The sequence below is a fragment of the Acipenser ruthenus genome, chromosome 29 (genome assembly GCF_902713425.1).
Source record: "Acipenser ruthenus chromosome 29, fAciRut3.2 maternal haplotype, whole genome shotgun sequence".
In the NCBI taxonomy this organism is placed as follows: domain Eukaryota; kingdom Metazoa; phylum Chordata; class Actinopteri; order Acipenseriformes; family Acipenseridae; genus Acipenser; species Acipenser ruthenus.
In genome coordinates, this window is record NC_081217.1 from 21,213,988 (window position 1) to 21,233,806 (window position 19,819).

General features: G+C 46.2%; 3 protein-coding genes across 4 annotated transcripts in view; 2 read left to right on the top strand and 1 right to left on the bottom strand.

Moving 5' to 3' along the window:
- Positions 1–1,463: 1,463 nt before the first annotated feature.
- The window catches only part of LOC117964490 (proteasome subunit alpha type-5), a 44,420-nt gene continuing 26,064 nt past the window's right edge, over positions 1,464–19,819 (top strand). The window contains exon 1 of the mRNA XM_059003574.1: positions 1,464–1,467. The gene's annotated coding sequence lies outside the window, so the exon portion shown is untranslated. The remainder of the gene's footprint in view (positions 1,468–19,819) is intronic.
- LOC117966047 (amphoterin-induced protein 1-like) lies at positions 3,461–7,779 on the top strand. The gene is made up of 2 exons (XM_034911429.2): positions 3,461–4,537; positions 4,741–7,779. Exon 2 carries the CDS (start codon positions 4,801–4,803, stop codon positions 6,361–6,363), a length of 1,563 nt encoding a protein of 520 aa, XP_034767320.2. The 5' UTR covers positions 3,461–4,537; positions 4,741–4,800; the 3' UTR covers positions 6,364–7,779.
- On the bottom strand, positions 14,374–19,168 carry LOC131702047 (probable transmembrane reductase CYB561D1). 2 transcript variants are annotated; one of them, XM_059003576.1, is made up of 4 exons: positions 18,660–19,168; positions 18,211–18,411; positions 17,681–17,718; positions 14,374–16,908 (listed from the first exon to the last, which is right to left on the bottom strand). In XM_059003576.1, the coding sequence occupies exons 2-4, from the start codon at positions 18,374–18,376 to the stop codon at positions 16,387–16,389; spliced, it is 726 nt and encodes a 241-aa protein (XP_058859559.1). In that variant the 5' UTR covers positions 18,377–18,411; positions 18,660–19,168; the 3' UTR covers positions 14,374–16,386. The 2 variants fall into 2 exon arrangements, with proteins under 2 accessions (XP_058859559.1, XP_058859558.1); XM_059003575.1 differs by having other exon boundaries at positions 18,574–19,166.

A 19,819-nucleotide genomic window follows, 5' to 3' on the forward strand; every position in this document is an offset into this window, starting at 1 on the left:
TTCTTGTCAACGCTGATCTAGCGCCGTATCGCAGTGGAATAATAATCTCATATTACAAGTTTACATAAAAAGGCAGGTTGAAGCTGGTTTGTCAGAAAAACAGCTTGCATAATGAAGATGAAGAAGAAGAAGCGGTCTCAATTATAATATTTTAACATCAGAAGGGACTATACTTACAATCAGGCAAGGAATATACCTTAAAGGGAATGTGATTTTAGCCACAGTGGCAGGTTTGTTTCTGTTAAAGGAAACCCCTTTTTAACTGTGCTCATTTTTGGTTTTTATTGCTCTTCCCATTGTAAACCTGTATACCTTGTCCGCGTTACTCAGCCACACTGTTTGATCATTATATTACAAAGGTACAGTGTGGGGATGCCCAGGAGTAAATGCATATAGAGTAAATAAACTGCAGACATGAACACCACTCAAATAAACACAGGTCCTAACAGTAGCCAAGCAACGCGTTCCCTGCAGCAGCTGAAGGACAGGCAGGTGGACGGGCTTCAGGTTAATGACATGCAGCTCCACTTTCCAAACTGTAGGGTTCAGATCTAGTCCTGGGATGTTTGGAGTGTTTAAAAAGATGAACCGCTGATGAGGGGTGCAGTTAAAAGGGCAGTGGAATTTAAACCGTCGTTGTTCTTTGAAATTATGTCCCAATAATACCTCCATGCTTGCAGGAAGGGTTTGAGCAATTCCTGTACTGGATATTTTGAAGTATACTACATTTTATGCATTCACTTTTGTCCTTTTTCGTACATGCTGTACAAAACCAATGCAGCATATTAATGGTAAACCCCATGCATATACAATCAAGGCAGTGTGAACTATTATGTTTTCAAATGCATTTCTTCCCTATATATCTGTTAACTAGAATAGCCAGTGCATTGCACATGGAGCTCAGAAGCAGTCAGTACCGTACATGGCACTGAACTGTTGACACAGTAAAGAATACTCTTCCCAACAAGCGGCCAAGTGCTCCAGAAAAACTTTTTTACAGGCAGTAAAGCCTGACACCTGATCCCCTGGCAGTGTTCATTTCACAAGAAAACAGAGGGGAGGAAAGCGACATGGCCAGCCAGGAGAGGATCATGGGACACCCCAAACCAGTCTCATCCAGGTCATCTGAACAACAACCTGCTGTTTTCACACAGCGTGAGACACGTGCATCAGGGTTAAACTATGTAGACCATCTCGGGGCTTGACTTTCCCGGAAGTATACAAGCAACAGTGTGTGCTAAATAAGACCTGCCACCTGCCTATAAAGGACTTGTTGTATCATGTGAGGAACACTGCCAGATTGAAATCCATTCTGATAAAGATGGTGAGATGTTGGCTCATGCCTTTGTTATTTCTCGATTAGATTACTGTAATGTTTCGCTTGCTGGCCTTCCTGTCTCTAATCTGCGTCGGCTCCACCTGATTCACAATGCTGCAGCCAGAGTGCTTCCTCGCACGCTCCGTTCACAACACATTACTCCAGGTCTGAAACCACTGCGCTGGCTTCCTGTTCAGGATTGATTTTAAAATTCTAATACTTATAAGGCGCTTCATGGTCTAGGGCAGTGGTACTCAACTCTGACCCTCAAGATGTAACCCAGTCCAGGTTTTTACTCCAAGCAGGTTCTAACGTAGTTAATTGAAGAGGCAAGTAAGTAATTTAGGAGCTGGTTGGAATAAAGACCAGGACTGGAGTGGATCTGGAGGGCCACAGTTGCGTAGCACTGGTGTAGGGACTTGATATTTAAAATGGATTTTGAAATCAATTTTAAGAACACATCTGTTCGAGTTGCTTATTTCTGAGCTGGATTGCTCGCCGCTGGCTTCCTTTTCACTTATTTATTTTATTTGTAAAGCGCCCTGGGATGCTTGCATGAAAGGCGCTATATAAAAATTAATTGTATTATATTGTATTGTATTGTGTCAGTGTGTGTGTGTGTGTGTGTGTGTGTGTGTGTGTGCGCCGGTGTGTGTGTGTCAGTGTGCGTGTGTCAGTGTGTGTGTGTGTGTGTGCCGGTGTGTGTGTGTCAGTGTGCATGTGTCAGTGTGTGTGTGTGTGTGTGTGTGTGTGCCGGTGTGTGTGTGTCAGTGTGTGTGTGTGTGTGCCGGTGTGTGTGTGTCAGTGTGTGTGTGTGTGTGCCGGTGTGTGTGTGTGTCAGTGTGTGTGTGTGTGTGTGTGTGTGTGTGTGTGTGTGTGTGTGTGCTGGTGTGTGTGTGTCAGTGTGTGTGTGTGTCTGTGTGTGTGTGTGTGTGTGTGTGCCGGTGTGTGTGTGTCAGTGTGTGTGTGTGTGTGTCAGCGTGTGTGTGTGTGTGTGTGTGTGTGTGTGTCAGTGTGCGTGTGTCAGTGTGTGTGTGTGTGTGTGTGTGTGTGTGCCGGTGTGTGTGTGTCAGTGTGTGTGTGTGTGTGCCGGTGTGTGTGTGTCAGTGTGTGTGTGTGTGTGCCGGTGTGTGTGTGTCAGTGTGTGTGTGTGTGTGCCGGTGTGTGTGTGTCAGTGTGTGTGTGTGTGTGTGTGTGTGTGTGTGTGTGTGTGTGCCGGTGTGTTTGTGTCAGTGTGTGTGTGTGTGTGCCGGTGTGTGTGTGTGTCAGTGTGTGTGTGTGTGTGTGTGTGTGTGTGTGTGTGTGTGCTGGTGTGTGTGTGTCAGTGTGTGTGTGTGTGCCGGTGTGTGTGTCAGCGTGTGTGTGTGTGTGTGTGTGTGTGCGTGTGCCGCTGTCTGTGTGCCGTGTCATCTCCTGTCATGTGAGGATCTATTTCCATTACTTGATAAACCATCTGGAGACTTTTACTCTTGGACTGATTGTGTTCCAGCTACCTCACAAAGGTACAGGAGGCAATGGCAGAATGGAGTCCCATTACACAACCTCACTGCTATCTCAACCAGTTCACACTGGAAACCCACTGCAGCACCATGCTGAGCAACATGTGTTCCATTGTGATCCATTGGGTTACATTGCTGGTAATGCTGTAGTCTGCTAATGGCTGGGGTGCACTCTAATACACTGCTATAAATTTTTAAACTTCGCTGCATGCTCTATGTGCCAGAAGACATGAAGAGGTGAAGCAAGGAGCCTGGAGCTCACCCAGCTGCTAACTCCACACACATGCTTCAGCTGTGGGTAGCATGGAGTAGGCTGGCTTCACTCTGTCAGGCAGCAATTACTGTGCAGGGTAAACACCAACATTACAACCATCTGCCATAACACTTGTCAACAGGAAATAGAAGCACCTGCCAACCAAGAGCCTACTGGCAACCCTCTATCAGATAGATTTGCTGTCTTGTATATTGTGAGTGAAACTGCAGCGGGGAAATACAGTTTTTAAATATAACAGGCTCAGGGTTTATGGCTTGCATCGCAAAGTAATCAGTCATGTGACGGACAGTCCGTTTACGCCAGTGTGTGCTACATAAGAGTTTGCATTTTGGAGGGGGGGTTTGCCGTCTGAAGCTGGGGGGGTCTACGGAAAAGGGGCGTCCCCACATCAACACGTACATGCCCGGTTTGAACGCCCGACGCATGTGGTCACGCACCGAACTGTATACTCCTGTTAATAACAATGTGATAATAGTCATTTGAAACTGTGTCCGTGTCACCTGCTTCCTCGCCAGCGCGCTGACGGTCGTTTGCGGTCACAGCCGCTGAGTGAATTTTGAGAGCCTGCTTTGTGGTTTACATTTCTCAAGCTGCGTCGGGGAGATGCGGAGTGCCGCTGGTTTTTATTGCTAAACACACAGACAGAGCCGCACACGCAAGCACAAGCAGTATCGAGCAACACGCAGCAACACTCGCCAGTACCTACAGCGTGTGCACCAGTACGAAGAGGCGTCCGCTGCTCGAGTCCGCGGACTGTTGTGTTAATGCTGGTGTTAAGTCGATTAACATGTATTGATTATTATCATTATCCTAAGCGGATGCAGTCTGCACGTTTGCCTGTGCGCCTCCTCGGAGATTGATCTGGAGAAAAAGATTAAGAACCTCGGCGGAATCGTGCTGCTGAAAGAAAAACACAAGGACGGCCGTGAAAAAGCTTTACAAATAGAATAATACGTAACCGTCTCTCTCTCTCTCTCTCTCTCTCTCTCTCTCTCTCTCTCTCTCTCTCTCAGAAAACAAGGAAGGACGTTGTGGCTTTCAATTAAAATCGAATTCCTAAAATTGGGTCTGCAGACTGCTACTATGGAATTGTATTTACAAGGACTGCGGCTTTAGGAGGCGTTTCATTGTGATTATCATTGTTATTAATATTATTTTGTTTGTTTTCTTTAATGCACCAATCGCCACGCAAGTAAAAACGGACGCGGATATGGGCTTTGAAATATCAAAGAAGGAATTGCAACAATATTAGTATGATCTGCAAGAAGCGCGACTTGAACTTTCACATCAAAGGAAGGTGCAGTGTCCGTCAGTGAGAAAATGGTGCAATGCAACACTTGACAACTTAACTTGCAGGACGGCACCCGGAGGGTTAATGCATGCATTCAGCTGTTATCACTGGACACTCGCTTCCCTGTGAGGCACTGCCAGCAGTCCTGCGTTACGGTAAGTCAGTACACCTTTCTTCTGCGAGCCTGTTGTTTTTTTAGATCTATCTCTTACAATTACAGAAACTGCTCCACGCTTTCTTAAGATGAAAAATGATCATGCTGCTGTAAGATAACTGTCTGTAAACAGCGGCAGAAAGTAACCATGACAGAACTGATGTCGCTCCGGTCTAATGCTCTGTGATTTCATCATCGCTACAGATTCACCATGCCAGCCTTCTGGGAGAGGGCTTGTGCACCCCGCGATGTAAGACAGCGTTGATGGTGGGCTCCCTTCCGCGATCAAAGGAACTTTCTTCCACCATGCAGCTCTGCAGCAGCACCGCCACAGGAGAGACAGCGTTCTCTACTCCTAAGAAGTCCCTCTGGTTGCCTCTCTGTGTCCTGCTTTCCCTGACCTTGCTGGGGCCCGAGGTGGGCGGCTCCACATTAGACTGCCACCAGACTTGCATTTGTGCCAGCAACATTGTGAGCTGCTCCAAGAAGGAGCTGGAGAGCATCCCCACTGCTCTGCCCAGGTACACGGCCGTGCTGGACCTCAGCTACAACAGTCTGAGCAAGCTGCGGGCTGAGTGGACCCCGGTCAAGCTGGATAAGCTGCACACCCTCCTCCTGAGCCACAACGGCATGAGCTTCATCTCCTCGGAGGCTTTCTCCTTCGTCCCCAGACTGCGCTACCTGGACCTCTCGTCCAACCAGCTGCAAGGCCTGGAGGAGTACCAGTTCACGGAGCTGGAGGAGCTGGAGGTGCTGCTGCTCTACAACAACAGGATCTCGCAGATCGACCGCTCCGCCTTCGAGGGTGTCGCCAAGCTGCAGAAGCTCTACCTGAGCCAGAACCAGGTCTCCCGCTTCCCCCTGGAGCTGGTCAAGGAGAAGACCCGACTACCCGAGCTCAGCCTGCTGGACGTCTCCTCCAACCGCGTCAAGAGCCTGCCGGTGCAGGAGCTCAAGCTGCTACCGGCCTGGATCAAGAATGGGCTCTACTTCCACAACAACCCCTTCACCTGTGACTGCGAGCTCTACAGCCTGCTGGCGCTGTGGCACATCCGGAGGCTGAACTCGGCCATGGACTTCAGGGATGAGTACAACTGCACCCTGCAGTCGCCCAAGATCAGCGTGCGCCTCTTCCAGCTCGGGGAGGAGTACATGAACTGCAGCGCCGTGAAGGAGGCCGAGGTGGAGGCCTACCTGGGCGACAGCCTGACCCTTGAGTGCGACACCCGGAAGAGGGTCATGACCAAGACCTGGGTGACGGCGAGCAACGAGGTGGCTGCTTCGGTGAGGAGCAACCAGAGCGCCGTGGTCCTGGCCAACGGCAGCCTGCAGATCCGGGAGCTCCGGGCGGAAGATTCCGGGGTCTACACCTGCTATGCGGTGAGCGATTCCCTGAACGAGACCCTGTACGTGTCGGTGAGGGTACACAACTTCACCATGCCCGGAGACAGCGACTCCTTCAACACGGCCTACACCACACTAGTGGGCTGCGTCTCCAGTGCCATCCTGGTCCTCATCTATCTGTACCTGACCCCCTGCCGCTGCTTCTGCTGCCCCGGCGAGGAGAAACTCAAGCATGAGGACAGCATCCATTCTTCCATGCTCAGCGCCAGCGCTACCCCAACCCACGACTTGCTGGAGGGTCAAGCTGGGCTCAACAGACATGTGGCTTTTATCGAGCCTTCCAAAGACTCGCAAGGCCAGAACGGGAAGCTGAACCGCGGCTCTGAAGAGGAGCAGGAGGGTAAGAGAGGAAAGGGACACAGGAGGAAGTCAGACGGGGAGTCCATCAGCTCTGTGTTTTCAGATACCCCCATTGTGGTGTAATGCACAAAGGAAATCCCATATTTAAATAGAAGTATACACATTGTGTATGGACTCTCAGTGCACAGCAGAGCTTTCTACTGTGAGTAACACCTGAACGGAAGAGGCTTCGGGTTAGAGTTAAGTAATTACTATAGACAGGTCCAGCAACTTCATTTGTAGCACTAAACGTATACTGTGAATTGAGTTTGTATAGTCGTACAGTCCATTCAAAAGAAGGGTAGGGGAGTTTGGAGATGCAGGTGCAATTTTGTCAAAAAACAAAATAAGCAAGCTGTTATGGAGTCCAGCAGGAGTCTTGCGACACGCATTTGCTATTTAGTGTTAATAACTCACCTCCGCCCCCTATAGGAAGTAATGTGTCTCTGCTGACAGGAATGAGCAGGGGGCTCACAGAGTCACAGTGCAGGCAGGGGTCACGAGTGCAGCCCACAATAACAGCAAGCCGGGCTGTGATGGAGTAACAGGAGACAGCTCAAGCACATGGCAGGGACAGCACTGTGCAACACACTGGCAGGCGTTCTCTAGGAAAACTTTCCCTTGAACAGGGATTCAGCCAAAAAAAGAAGGGAGCTCCCCTCTGTTCCATTTCCAGGTGTGGTTTCAGGTGGTTTTTTTAATGAAGGGCTTATCTTAAGTTTTCAGATTTCTTTTTTTGCAGTCGTGTTGTTGGGTCCATTTCTGGGAGTTTGATTGGAAAGTAGCATAGGGCAAAAAAATAGCTGAGGGTTAGAGAGCAGGAGTGTGTGCTTTTGATTAAATCGGTAAGTCTTTTTAAAACTTAAATACTGAAATTCTCATACACACACACACACACAGAGCATATATATATTCATAACCCAGTTATATTCAGTATTCAGCTGCCATGCTGAGCTATGTTCTGTTATTCCACTGCAGTTTCTATATTAAAATCAAAGTTGCTAAACATTACACACGCTGGTGAAATCCAAGCTTTTTCTGAAACAGACCCAGATGTGGAAGTGTATTTAGATGATTTGGCTTGTCATCCATGCTCACACTGACTACCAGCCATACAGTAGAGTTGATAGTGCAATGCTGAGCTCACTTGAAGCGGCTGGGAAGCCTAGCTGTACTCCTGATCGCAGCCTGCACGGGGTTAACAGTCCTTCTCGTGTTATTGATGTGGATCCTGTGTGCGTCTCATTTTAAAATGCCATGTATTTATTTATTTTTAATTCTGTGTCGTTTTGCATTATCCTGTATGGTTTTTAGAAAAGGTCAAGTACGATTTGACCCAAAAAAACAAACAAACATTAAACCTGCAGTGTTTGCTCGAAATTATTTTTTATTTTGTCAATGTTTATATTCGACGAAAGTGATCGAATGAAAAAAAAAAAAGCTTTGCAGTGACAGAAGTAGCAAAATATAACCATTACTTGGCAGCCGCAGGGCTTGTGAGATTGCGTGAACATTGAAAGAGACTGACAGAGAGTTGGTCTAAAAAATACAAAATGTACTATACTAATAAGTAGCTAGAAACACACCACATGGGGGCTTATTTGTGAATTGCACCCCTAATCCTGGGGTGCAACTCCGGCCCAGGTCTTTGTTACAACCATCTCCTCAAATCCCCAATTCAGCCTGTATTCAGGTATTAATGTGTTCATTATTTAATCGGCAGCCTCTAAACCCCGGCGTGGATCACCCTCGCTGCTCTAAGCACCACCAGTGCTCTCAATGCCCGATATAAGAAACCAGTAAGACAGACAAACTGGTATTTTGAAAAGCGTTTAAGCGAGTTCTTGAGCATGAAACGGGATTGTGTGGAAGGCACAGCACGAATTGCTCGTTCAGACTCTTTGTTGTTTGCTCAGCTCATCCGCCACAAAGACAGTCTAATCACAGAGGATGCCGTGCTCCTTTCATGCTGAATAAAAACAATCAGACTTCTGCAGCAGACAGCTGCACTGAAACAACCCAGGCAACTGAAGCCGGTCCTGTTGATTTAAACAAAGAGATAGCATTGGAAATTCATATTGAAAATTGTGAAAGACACTAATTAGAAAATGATCGTTGGTGCCTAGATTTGAATTCCGCGAGTTTATTTGTATTTATGTATTAAATTGTTGCTCAGGAGATTATATTTATAAAGCTGTGCGATTTTATTTGATATCAAACTGCGTCAATAGTAAGACATTCGTTTTCTGTGTGAAAAAAGAAAAACTCCCAAGCTGTTATTCAGTGTTCTTGTTGTGTTCTGCTTTGAATGGAAGTAAAATACGTTGCAGAACAATCTAGTACTATTGTAGATACCTTCTTCACTGTGATGGGATGAAGTCGCTTCCATCCTTCCACGCAAAGACTTCAGTTATAGTATGTAAATAAATTCTGGGCACGTTCTGAATCGCATGGGAGCCTGCAGATAAAGCATGCAGCAGGCAGGAAACGACAGCTTTAGCACAGCCCGCCAATCCTGCGACGAACATGGAGAAACTTGCCAGCGCTGCTGCAGCTGGAAAGCAGCCCCGTTCCATTTGTCCAGATCCCTAGACTGCTGGCAATCTAATTAAACCTCACCGAGACAACCGTGCTGGGGCTGGACTTCATCACAATAAGCAGCAGGAATGCAGATGGAATTACTGAACATATTACTCTTGTAAACACGTGTTTAAACTGGGGCTTTTAAATAGACCCTGCATAGCAGAGTTTAATCATGACGACCCCTCCTTGATCCCATCCTTCCTGTAACGTTGAGCGACCTCTCGAACCCGGCTGCTGCTTGGGATCACCCCGCACTGACCTCTAGGGTACTGGCAAGGGTGGAATAGTCTGTTACCCCACAGAACCTCATCTCTGCATTCCGCTCTAGAGTGAGATTTCACTTAGGAAGCACACTAACCTGCTGTACATTTCAATCATGCTGCTTGTTCAAGCACATCACACAGAAAGATGCTTCATGTGCTCAAAGCAGTTGTTTGTGAATAGGACTGGGTTCGCTCAGGTATTATAGTAGCAAGCGGTTGCTGTAAAGTGATATAGCCAACAGGAGCCTGCTCTCGTATTCCTGCTGGTAAAGAAAGAGACATGAATCATGCAGAGCATAGCTTGAACCTCCAGCCTTCTCCTCCCACGGAGCTGCTCAGCATTATGAGTGTGAGCATATACAATATGCATCATAAACTCATCATGCAGTGTTCTGAAACAGCAGGCTAATGCAGAGGGTGAGGGTCAGGTGGCTCATTGATAGCAAGTTACACCTGCGTTCACTATTTCCACCTCCATGCACAGTATCGTCTTGTTTATAACACAGGGAAAGCCAGTCTGAAACAGCAAGTTTCATCTTTTCAGCAGGTTTGAAACATCAGTCACAGCGGCTCCACTCACCCTAGGAATGCATTGTAATTATGGGACTGCTGTCTGTGTAGCTGCTGCTAAAAAATACCAAGATGCATGCTGACTGTGTGCAGCTCTCTGCTGCTGCAATACCGAGCGGTTACGTTGTGTTATTCGGTACTTTTTAAAAGCCGCTACGCAGATAGAGCCTCCAGAATTAAAAGGGACTCTCGGTTGTTTTCGAGCGGAGAGCCAGCCTGTTTTAGTTTAGGTAACATGTACATTAGAAGGGGGAGCGGGTTAGGAATCTCGTGTGGGTAGAAAGTGATTCAGGAATGGGAGGGAGCCCCTGCCTGTCATTGCTGTGCTTTGCTTTCCTCTCTCAACTGTCTTCACTTCCCATCTGGAGAAATGGACTTGATCTGTATTGCGATGGATGTACATTTTGTTAATGGGAACGTTTAATAGGGTTAATATATTTGTACAGTAATCTGTATCCCCCCCACCCCAAACAATATATAGAGATTATAGAGAATATATTAAAAAAAAAAAAAAAACTAAAGAGATGTGTTTTATGATCATTGGTGTGTGCTGTGTGTTATTTATTTACCTGCATGGCTTTTTAAAGCAATGGGCTTCTTTGTCTGGTTCTGTGAAAGCTTATGAGGCTTAGAACTTCTGAGCTACAACTCTTTAGAAACTAGATGAAGCGGAGCAGCGTTTGGGATAGCGCGCCTTCCCCAGTGTGAAAGAAGACGTGGAGCCGAAACATTTCTCTTAGTTCCTATCTACTGAAATTTATCTATTGAAATTTACCGTGACGTTCTGTGTTGATAATGAATTGCTTAACTGTACACCTGCTCTGAGCTTTGCTGTGCCACTGTCTCTCCCCAGTGTGTGCACCAGGGTAGCAAAACCTGCAGGGCACAGACTCCGGAGCCAAATCATTATACAATAATTAACAAAACACGAAACTTCTAGGCTAGGCTCAATATTTCTATTTCACTCTGAATCTCGCGTAAGAGATTCGATTAGCAGCCGTGCAAAAAAAATATCCAAGAAGAGGGTTTCTGGAGGCAGCTGACGCCCTGAGTCAAAAACATCAGCCCACTTGCAAAAAGAGTATTAAATTATACAGCTTGTGACTGCTTCCAAAAAAAAAAGTGTGAAAACGCTGTCAGAAGAGATAGAGGACTATTTGCACAGCATATTTCACAGGGAGACAATGTCATAATGCTGGCACCTGCTTAGTATAGGCTTTTTCTAACTTGTCATTATGTTTGGTGCCAGCTTATTATTATTATTTATTTCTTAGCAGACGCCCTTATCCAGGGCGACTTACAATTGTTACAAGATATCACATTATTTTTACATACAGTTACCAATTTATACAGTTGGGTTTTTACTGGAGCAATCTAGGTAAAGTACCTTGTTCAAGGGTACAGCAGCAGTGTCCCCCACCTGGGACTGAACCCACGACCCTCCGGTCAAGAGTCCAGAGCCCTAACCACTACTCCACAGAGCTGCTTCCTGTGAATACAGTATAAAACAGTGCATGCTCAAACACAGCGAGCGGGTGGGCTTGTCCCTCCAGTTTGTGTAGCCGAGCTAGTCATGGAGAGGGGCTGCCTCGTCAATCTGCAGGCTGTCACTGCCCGCCTCCCCTCGCTGCGGTTTTTCTGCTCATAACTCTTAAGACCCGTCTTCTTTAAACGGAATAAATAAAAGTCATTAATCAGCCATGCAGCCCCTCGGGCTCCGTTTGTTCCAGACGCTGCACTGCGGATAATAAATCCACTCGCGCTATCGCAGCTTTCGGAACAGCCGAGAAAAATGTACTTTAAAAAAAACCAAAAAACATTTAAATAATGGATAGCGGCGTTCCTGTAATCTGTCAGCACAGCAGGACGGAGTCTGGGTCTATAGCTTCAGCATCACAGATCCATCCAAGAGATCAAATCATGGCTATTGCCACGGGCTGCCATTCCAAATGGTGGATTTAAAAGAGAGAAGATTGGACTGCAGCCCCCCCTCCCCTCCCTCTCCCCTCTCCCCTCTCCCCTCTCCCTCTCCCTCTCCCCTCCCTCCCCCTCCCTCTCCCCTCTCCCCTCTCCCCTCCCCTCTCCCCCTCCCTCTCCCCTCTCCCTCCCTCCCTCTCCCCTCTCCCTCCCTCTCCCTCTCCCCTCTCCTTCCCTCCCTCCCTCTCCCCTCTCCCCCCCTCCCTCCCTCTCCCCTCTCCCCTCTCCCCTCTCCCTCTCCCCTCTCCCCTCTCCCCCCCTCCCTCTCCCCTCTCCCTCTCCCCTCTCCCCTCTCCCTCTCCCCTCTCCCCTCTCCCTCTCCCTCTCCCCTCTCCCTCTCCCCTCCAAATCTTTAACAAACACACAGTTTCGGGGGTCCTTTCAGCGCTGCCCTGATTACAGACATTCCACCTTGCTCCAGCCTGCTCCGAGACAGTCCCACAGGGTAAAATATACTGGCGACTTCATTAAACACACCAAATGCATCACGGTTGAGAACAGCGTCCTGATATAATTAACAGACTCGAAGTGATGCACATTGAGAGGATATCAAGTTTCTTACAGGTTAAAGGGGGTTCACGATGTTATTGTTGACAGTAAAGCGACAGCCACGCCTTGTCACTGGAAATGCTGTGGCTGTGTTCTGACCCTCTGGAGAAAAACAAGTCTCATGACCTTCAAAATGCAATCTGTTTCTCAATGGAAGAGACTCCGAGCATGAAATCCGCCGGCAAGCTGAGTGGAGGATTATATTCTTTAGGGCATAAACATAAAAAATAGATTCAAAAGACTGGGGTGAAGTGCACGGCCAGAGAAACACAACTCACTGCTGCCACCTAGTGCATTTCAAATGAACAGCACCGTAACGGTGTGTGTGTGTTTAAATTATTTTGAAGCTGTTACAGATAGCGCTTGAAGTTTTCGGGTTATATTTTTGATCACATGACGTCGCTTTAAACTTATTTTGAGCCGATTCTGTTTCTTAATTCAACTCAGAAAAAAAGCTGTTCATTACAAAAACAATGCCGCTTGTTTTTACCTTCATATCTTGACTGAGGCTGAAGCTGGTTCGCTTTATTATTTCAGACAGACGCGATAAATGACGTTAATTCTCATCGCTGCGCTTTCGTTAGAAAGTCCACCATTTAAAATCTCCTTGATTTGTAGCAAAGAAAACCAAATACACATCTTAAATCCGGTGTTTAACTAGTAGTGGTATTTGTATTAGTGTAAGCATTCTTATGGGAATGTTTGCGTTTTATGTGACTTGCCGCGCCTGTGTATCTGACTCAGGGATTGTTTAGCTAAGACTGGAGAGAGAGAGAGCAGCGGTAGTAAAGAAAACAGAAACTGTTCCTTTATGAGTAGAGATCTGAAATAAATAAACCAGCAAAGTATTTCAAGGACCGGACAGCCTCGCCGGGTTCTCTTATTATGAAACACCCGCATACAACGCTAGGATGCAGACACCGCCTAACAACGACTAGTTAACATTTAAAGGGAGGTCGAGATTTGGAAAAATAACCCCTTAAAAGTTCAAGCCCTGGTTATAGGAAACTTTGAAAGTTTTTTTTTTTTTAAGTCATAACTTTCATCATCTTCTTCTGCATTTAATTTAGTTAGGAATTTGCTGTGAACGGTTTTTTTTCGTTCTTTTTTCCCGAGCTGCTCACCGGCGGAGCTGCTCCGTGCTGATAAGAGTATCCGATGCACCCACGACACGCAAGGCTGCTTCTTCAGCCGTCAAGTTAAATTACCGGGGGAGGCGGGAGGGGGTTAGACGTGATGAATTTTTAATAATTCCTTTCTTGTCGATGCATTAAGAATTCACGAAGCGCTTGGAAACGATGCTCCGGCTACAGCGGTATTAATCTGCAGCCTAACGTCGCCGCCCGGCAGCTGTTTGGAGCACGATACTGAACCCCCCTGCCTCCCTGGGTATCAGTTCTTGCAGGCTTCAGCACATTCATTTTTGACTCAACAGCTCCCCCTTGTGGGATCAGAGGGTTTGATGATACAGTAATTCTAATTGTAATACATTCCGTATCCAGCATCCAGGGGAGATGTGTTTAGCGTCTTTGCTCAGTCACTCTGAAATCTCCCTGAATATGTAATCTGACCAGACTGACCAATTGGTGAACAGCTCCCCCTTGTGGCATCTGAGGGTAAACAGAATCATTCAAGACAGCAAGCACGCCCATGCAACCCTGAAGCACAGATTAACTAAACTGTTTTTTATTTTCTGTCTCGTATACTCGTGTACATTTGAGAATGGGGTCCTATATGCAGTAGTGTGCAGATGTGTTAGCACACCTCACGTTTTGTCATTGATATCCTTTATATGCCCGCCTGCATGAAAACCTCTGGGTGGGAGAATTTAAATTTTCGGCTTAGTAATCGGCGATATAGAAACAACAGGCAGTCGCTAATTAGGCATCTTAAAACAACTTCTATAAAGTCTCCTGCATTTTAGGATCTGTGGCTCTGTATTCTCTTTCTATTTTGAATGAATTGCATGTGTGGCCTATTAAAGTCATCAATTAAATTAGACCATCACTAACTAGTGGTTTGATTTCACATGCAAAGCCACAGGAGCAATGGGGTGTTCTAATTAAACAGCACACGATGTAAATCAAACCTACACTTCCATTCAAATAAAGCGAAGGAAACCGGAGTGTTTCACAGACAGACAGACTGCCTGCTTTTTATTATATACAATACAGCACATCCGATGTACAGTCTGACTTGCACTGCGACAGATGACAACATAAACACGTGTTCAAACTGGACAAAGCAAGCTCCAAACCGACACAGAACACACGTGACGACAGCCATCAACACGTCACACGTGACGACAGCCATCAACACGTCACACGTGAACCATCAACTCAGCAGCAAAAACAAGAACGCCGCCTCGTCTCAGGTGACGTCATTTACAACTCAATTGAATACAACGTCGGAAAGGTTTTCCAGAAAATACATACCCCGGCTCATTCCAAACCAAGCTCTCCGCAGGCGAGTCTCGCTGGTGTCGACCGGGCTGATTCACCATTCAGAGTGAAACAACTGAAGAAACAGCTGCCTGGGTCTGACTGGATCTCCAGAGCGACCATCACAAACCCAAGCAGCTGTTTCTGCACGTGTTTCACTGACTTCCAGCACCTGATTCCTGTCCAGCGCTCAGTCCAGCGCCAGTCACTTCAGTGTACTGCGGATTTTCCCACCGTGTTTACAGTACTGTACTGCAGCCCTGTTACATACCATACCTCTATTCCACAGATGCACCACGCTATAGAGGGGCTGCCATTTGGAGGTATTAACGCAATCCCACTATTCTTAACAGTCAAGTATAACGGGACCTTATAGAACAAACTGGAGCTGAATGGGATAGAGGATCGGATGAGTCCATTACAGATTTATAAAAAGCAAGCCTGAACCTGCACCTTCGAGGATATAAAACAGAATTAAAAACACTGCCTGAGTAATTGGAATAAAAGCCATGATGGGAAACTCCACAAACAGTAAGAGGACATTTAAAAAAAGGTTTTGAAACGTAGCTACTTACTCTTGAAGCGCTGGATATTCCGCCCGCACTGCATTCACTTTACAATAGAGAACGGCGGGGTGATGTCACCGCTATTGGAATCCCAGAGGCAGCTTTGAGCTACCTGGATACAGCCCTGTTTGGTTTGATTCATTTTGCTTTAGTTATAAATCTCTTTGTATTTCTACGCTGCTCACACTGTTACAAGCATCACAAATCCACCAATCACCGTTAAGGGTTCCAGTGTATCTTACCTTGTATACAGACGTCATCTAGTGCATAGAACACACGAGGATTGTTACGTAAAAAAAATGGTTTTTTTTTTGTTTTTTTTTTACTAACAGTAGTTCTTGAATGCTTTTGTTTTCTGAACAGTAAAGCAAATAGACCTGCCAGAAAGACTGAAAATGATGATGAGCAACGTACAGTCAGTAAGGAGACACAAGCACAAAACACAAATAAAACACACGACAAGATCAAAACAACACACACGACAAGATCAAAACAACACACACGACAAGATCAAAACAAGACACAAAAACAAACCCTGTGTACAGTGACAAGATAGTCACTCCTTATTTTGGTTCTTTGTTGTAAAATACCATGCATTGCTTTTAACAAAGCTCTGGTTTTAAAATAGCTTGGTATCCTCCATCATGTTCTAGAAAAACAAGTTTTCATTGTTTCTTAACTGGGTACAGCCTGACACTGCCTAGAGCAACAATCACCACCTGCTTTTTATTTGGTTTCAAACACACTCTCTGTGATCTTCAGGGAGTATTCACAATCGTGAAGGAGCAGTGCTTTACTGACGTCTATATCCACGCCTTGTATTCGGGTGCCAGATGAGTCCGATAGCCAGATCACACTCTCTCAACTGAATGAACTTGAATCCACCGGCCACACCCGAGACAGTGACACAGCGGGTGTGACACCCTCAGCTTCTCTGAATCCAGGCAGAACGCAGCCTGCGGAAGGAGGAACCTGCTCTGAAAAGAGTCCCTGCTTTCAATTCACTTCAACCTGCTGGAGAAATATTAGGAGGGGTCCGTCTGCAGCATCAGCAGTTTCGGTTCAATAAATAACCCCCCCCCCCACACACACACACACACACACACACACACACACACACACAGTGCAACGCGTTTAGGGACAGTACAAAGGCACATTCTATATGTGGTCAGACTCATATCTGGACCTCCTCCTTTGGTAAGTAGGCAAGTAGGCGTTTGTGATCTGGTTCATCACCACCAGCGCTGGGCACAGCAGCAGCAGCACACACACATACCACAGCGCCCCTTTGATAGTGCCCTGGAACCAGTCTGAGCACATGGCCAGGACGAGCGTGCCCGTGGCCAGCAGGTAGGTGACCAGCCCGCAGGTGGCGTGGTACAGCCGGAGCCGGGCCACGGAAGACACCCTCTTGGGGAAGAGCAGGCAGACGCCACACAGCACCTGGCAGCCCACGGCCACCAACGTGGCCACACCCAGGAGGCTGTGCCAGGAGGTCAGGTGAGGCCGCTCGGACACGTTCTTGCTGGCCACGATGAAACCCAGCCCGGTCCCTCCAGCGATCGCCACCAGGGCCTGCAGAACCCAGTGCAACTGGACCTTGCCTTTCCGAGACTGGAAACAGAACGGGGATCCCTCGCTGGAGAAGAGCAGCACACCTTCTGTCATGCAGAGGCTGAACTGAGAGACAGAGAGAGAAGCAGGGAGAGGCTGCCCGGTTAAAACGAGAGCAGGGGGTGGGTCTGCACACACAGGCCATTTATTCATGCACTAACACTCTGGGACACCCCAAAGGACTTCCAGCGGAAACGCTTGTCCAGTGATATTCTACAAGTCATGCTCTTGTATCAGAGCTTCACAGAGAGCTGCGCCCAGTACTATCAAAACAGGAACTTACATATAAAAACTGTTTCTTGTTCAATAAATAACGCAACTGGGATGGCAAGAAGACTCCTATTGCATAGCGTGATCCGGTCCTGGTTTCACCAAGAGTTTAAAATCAGACACACCCGAGCTTGCTATCCGTACACTGCAGCTAATCAAGCTGCTGTTAAAAGCTGGGATGGGTGAAACTGCTATGGAATATTTCTATCCCTGTTTAAGATCGTGAGCTTGTCTCCCAACACTAGAACTCAGTATAAGAGGCTGTGTGGTCCAGTGGTTAAAGAAAAGGGCTTGTAACCAGGAGGTCCCCGGTTCATATCCCAGCTCAGCCACTGACTCATTGTGTGACCCTGAGCAAGTCACTTAACCTCCTTGTGCTCCGTCTTTCGGGTGAGACGTAGTTGTAAGTGACTCTGCAGCTGATGCATAGTTCACACACCCTAGTCTCTGTAAGTCGCTTTGGATAAAGGCGTCTGCTAAATAAACAAATAATAATAATAATAATAATAATAATAATATAAGATGGCGCCAGCTTTGAATAACAGCATGGTTGAAATACTTCACTTACTCCAATGGACATGCACACGGGATGCCAGGAGAAGAGACCTGTGGAGGCAACGGAAATCAAATCAGAAACCCACCACTGTCTGACTTGAGCATCTGCTTTTAGCAGCTAGACTCCAGTATCTAGAGCTCTGAGCGAAGACACACACTACCAATCTACCATTCAAATAGGGGGTATTCAGTATATCAGTGGTTGTTTTGTTAAATAAATATTGTTATTACATTATTAAATCACATGCTCCCAATCGTATATAACACAAACACATTCTCAAATACATCACTGACACACAGGTATAAATCTAAATCCTAACCCCATATCTACAGTGAGAATTATTACATCATAAGATTAGTACGATGACAACATTTATAAATGGGACCTTACATTTTAAGGAAGTAATTAATTCCCTTTAAGCGTCTGTAACTTCAGTTTTTTTTTGTGATCCTGAACAGTCATCTATGACGATTATGACATTAAATAATAATAATAATAATAATAATAATAATAATAATAATAATAATAATAATAATACTTACTTGTTCCAGGTCGGGACAGTAGCGTTATGAATATGGTCAATCCCAAAGATATAATATGGGCAGCGACAATACCCACTTTCCGTAGCCAAACGTAGAGCCAAAACTCCTTCATGCCGAGTCCCTCTTCCGCGACACTGCAGTGAGGGTGAAACACTGCGGCGGGCATCACCTTCTGCAGTGCCTACCGCGCACACTGGCACACTGCATCCATGAAGAGCATGCGAGAAATAAAACACTGTATTATTAGCGAGATCGCCACTGTACAGTCATAATGCGAGGTCAATGATTTTAATTATATTATTGCAAGTTTTCTCATTCTTAATTATTATTTTTTTTAAATATATAATAATAATAATTACGAACCTGGTTGGCTTAAGCCTTTAGTTTAAGTTGCAAACTGAGACGTTTTGCAAACACATGCAACTCTAAACGTGCTGTAAGTAATTTACTGTGTGTAATTCTGCCTCAACACCGGCGGAGGACTCGAGGTTTTGTTCAGTAGTTGTTCAGTTTGCTGTCGATCGTGTAGTGCATTTGTCAGCCCGGTTTGCCTTGTTTTATATAACGCTGCTGTCGCTTTCCTATTCATGTTTTGACACGGGATCACCTGAAATATAATCCGTGGGATCGGGTGGCTGTTTAAAATCACTTCCTGGACGAATGCAGCGGAGAAACAAACAAGGATCCCTCATTCAACCGAGACCACCTGATGGGACAACAGCGCGCCCTACTGGCTTACTTGCGCAACTGCCGCAGTCAGCGAGCGGGCAATATCATCACACCGAAGGATAGAGGAATAAAGATCTACCGCGACAGATCATAAACTTAGGATGGCCATTCGTTTATAAAAAGTCCCGGATACCCACCACCACAGACTTGAGATTTTGGATGCGGTAACTTTGCAATGGATTTTTACAGCGTTTGTATGCATGGGTAGATACTGACTCCAAAACACTTGCCGTTTTTTTTAGTTTTCTGAGTGGAATGGGACGCTAGCGGATAGCTGCTCAGACCCGGATAAACTCGAGTCTTGGACAGCCTTACCTAAGGTAACATCAATAGGTAGTCGAGGATTACTGCTATGCTTAGTGAGGATCTGTGAAACGAGCCAGAAGAGTCAATGCGAACTGAATCAGCAAACTGAACCAAGGGGAAATCTACATAAATATCACTGATACACACACACGTGTATTACATTTATTTGTATTGTATCGTGGTAAGTTAAAAAAAAATAAAAAACTGTCGCTGAGGTCAGGACAGACGTCACACACATGACGTATTCTGTACGGTTTACCTCATTTGAAAGTGGAACAACAGTGACACCCAGTGGTGAGACGGGTTCATTGCTGTGTGTGTGATCTCCGGTGGGGTTTTCATCTAATTGTGTTGCAGGTCCCCCAGCAGCTGTTAAACGGTGCGACAGCGTTCTCCTGGTTCCTAGATAACAAGCCAGGGAGCTCCCAGCTTCATTAGCCAGTCACTCATGCATGTACTTTGAGGATGGGAACATTAACATGTACAGAACCAGTTACCACGTCTTCAATGGGCAAAGCCCCGTGTATTTACCTTACCGTTTTACACAGATCAACAGAGTGACTATCAAGTTTTT

Excerpts from the sequence above, each read along its gene's own strand:
- LOC117966047 (XM_034911429.2), top strand. The coding sequence starts at position 4,801 with ATGGTGGGCTCCCTTCCGCGATCAAAGGAACTTTCTTCCACCATGCAG.
- LOC131702047 (XM_059003576.1), bottom strand. The coding sequence starts at position 18,376 with ATGCCCGCCGCAGTGTTTCACCCTCACTGCAGTGTCGCGGAAGAGGGA. Across the intron at positions 17,719-18,210 it reads ACTGTCCCGACCTGGAACAA|GTCTCTTCTCCTGGCATCCC; the intron begins GTAAGTATTATT and ends TTGCCTCCACAG. Across the intron at positions 16,909-17,680 it reads CCGTGTGCATGTCCATTGGA|TTCAGCCTCTGCATGACAGA; the intron begins GTAAGTGAAGTA and ends TCTGTCTCTCAG.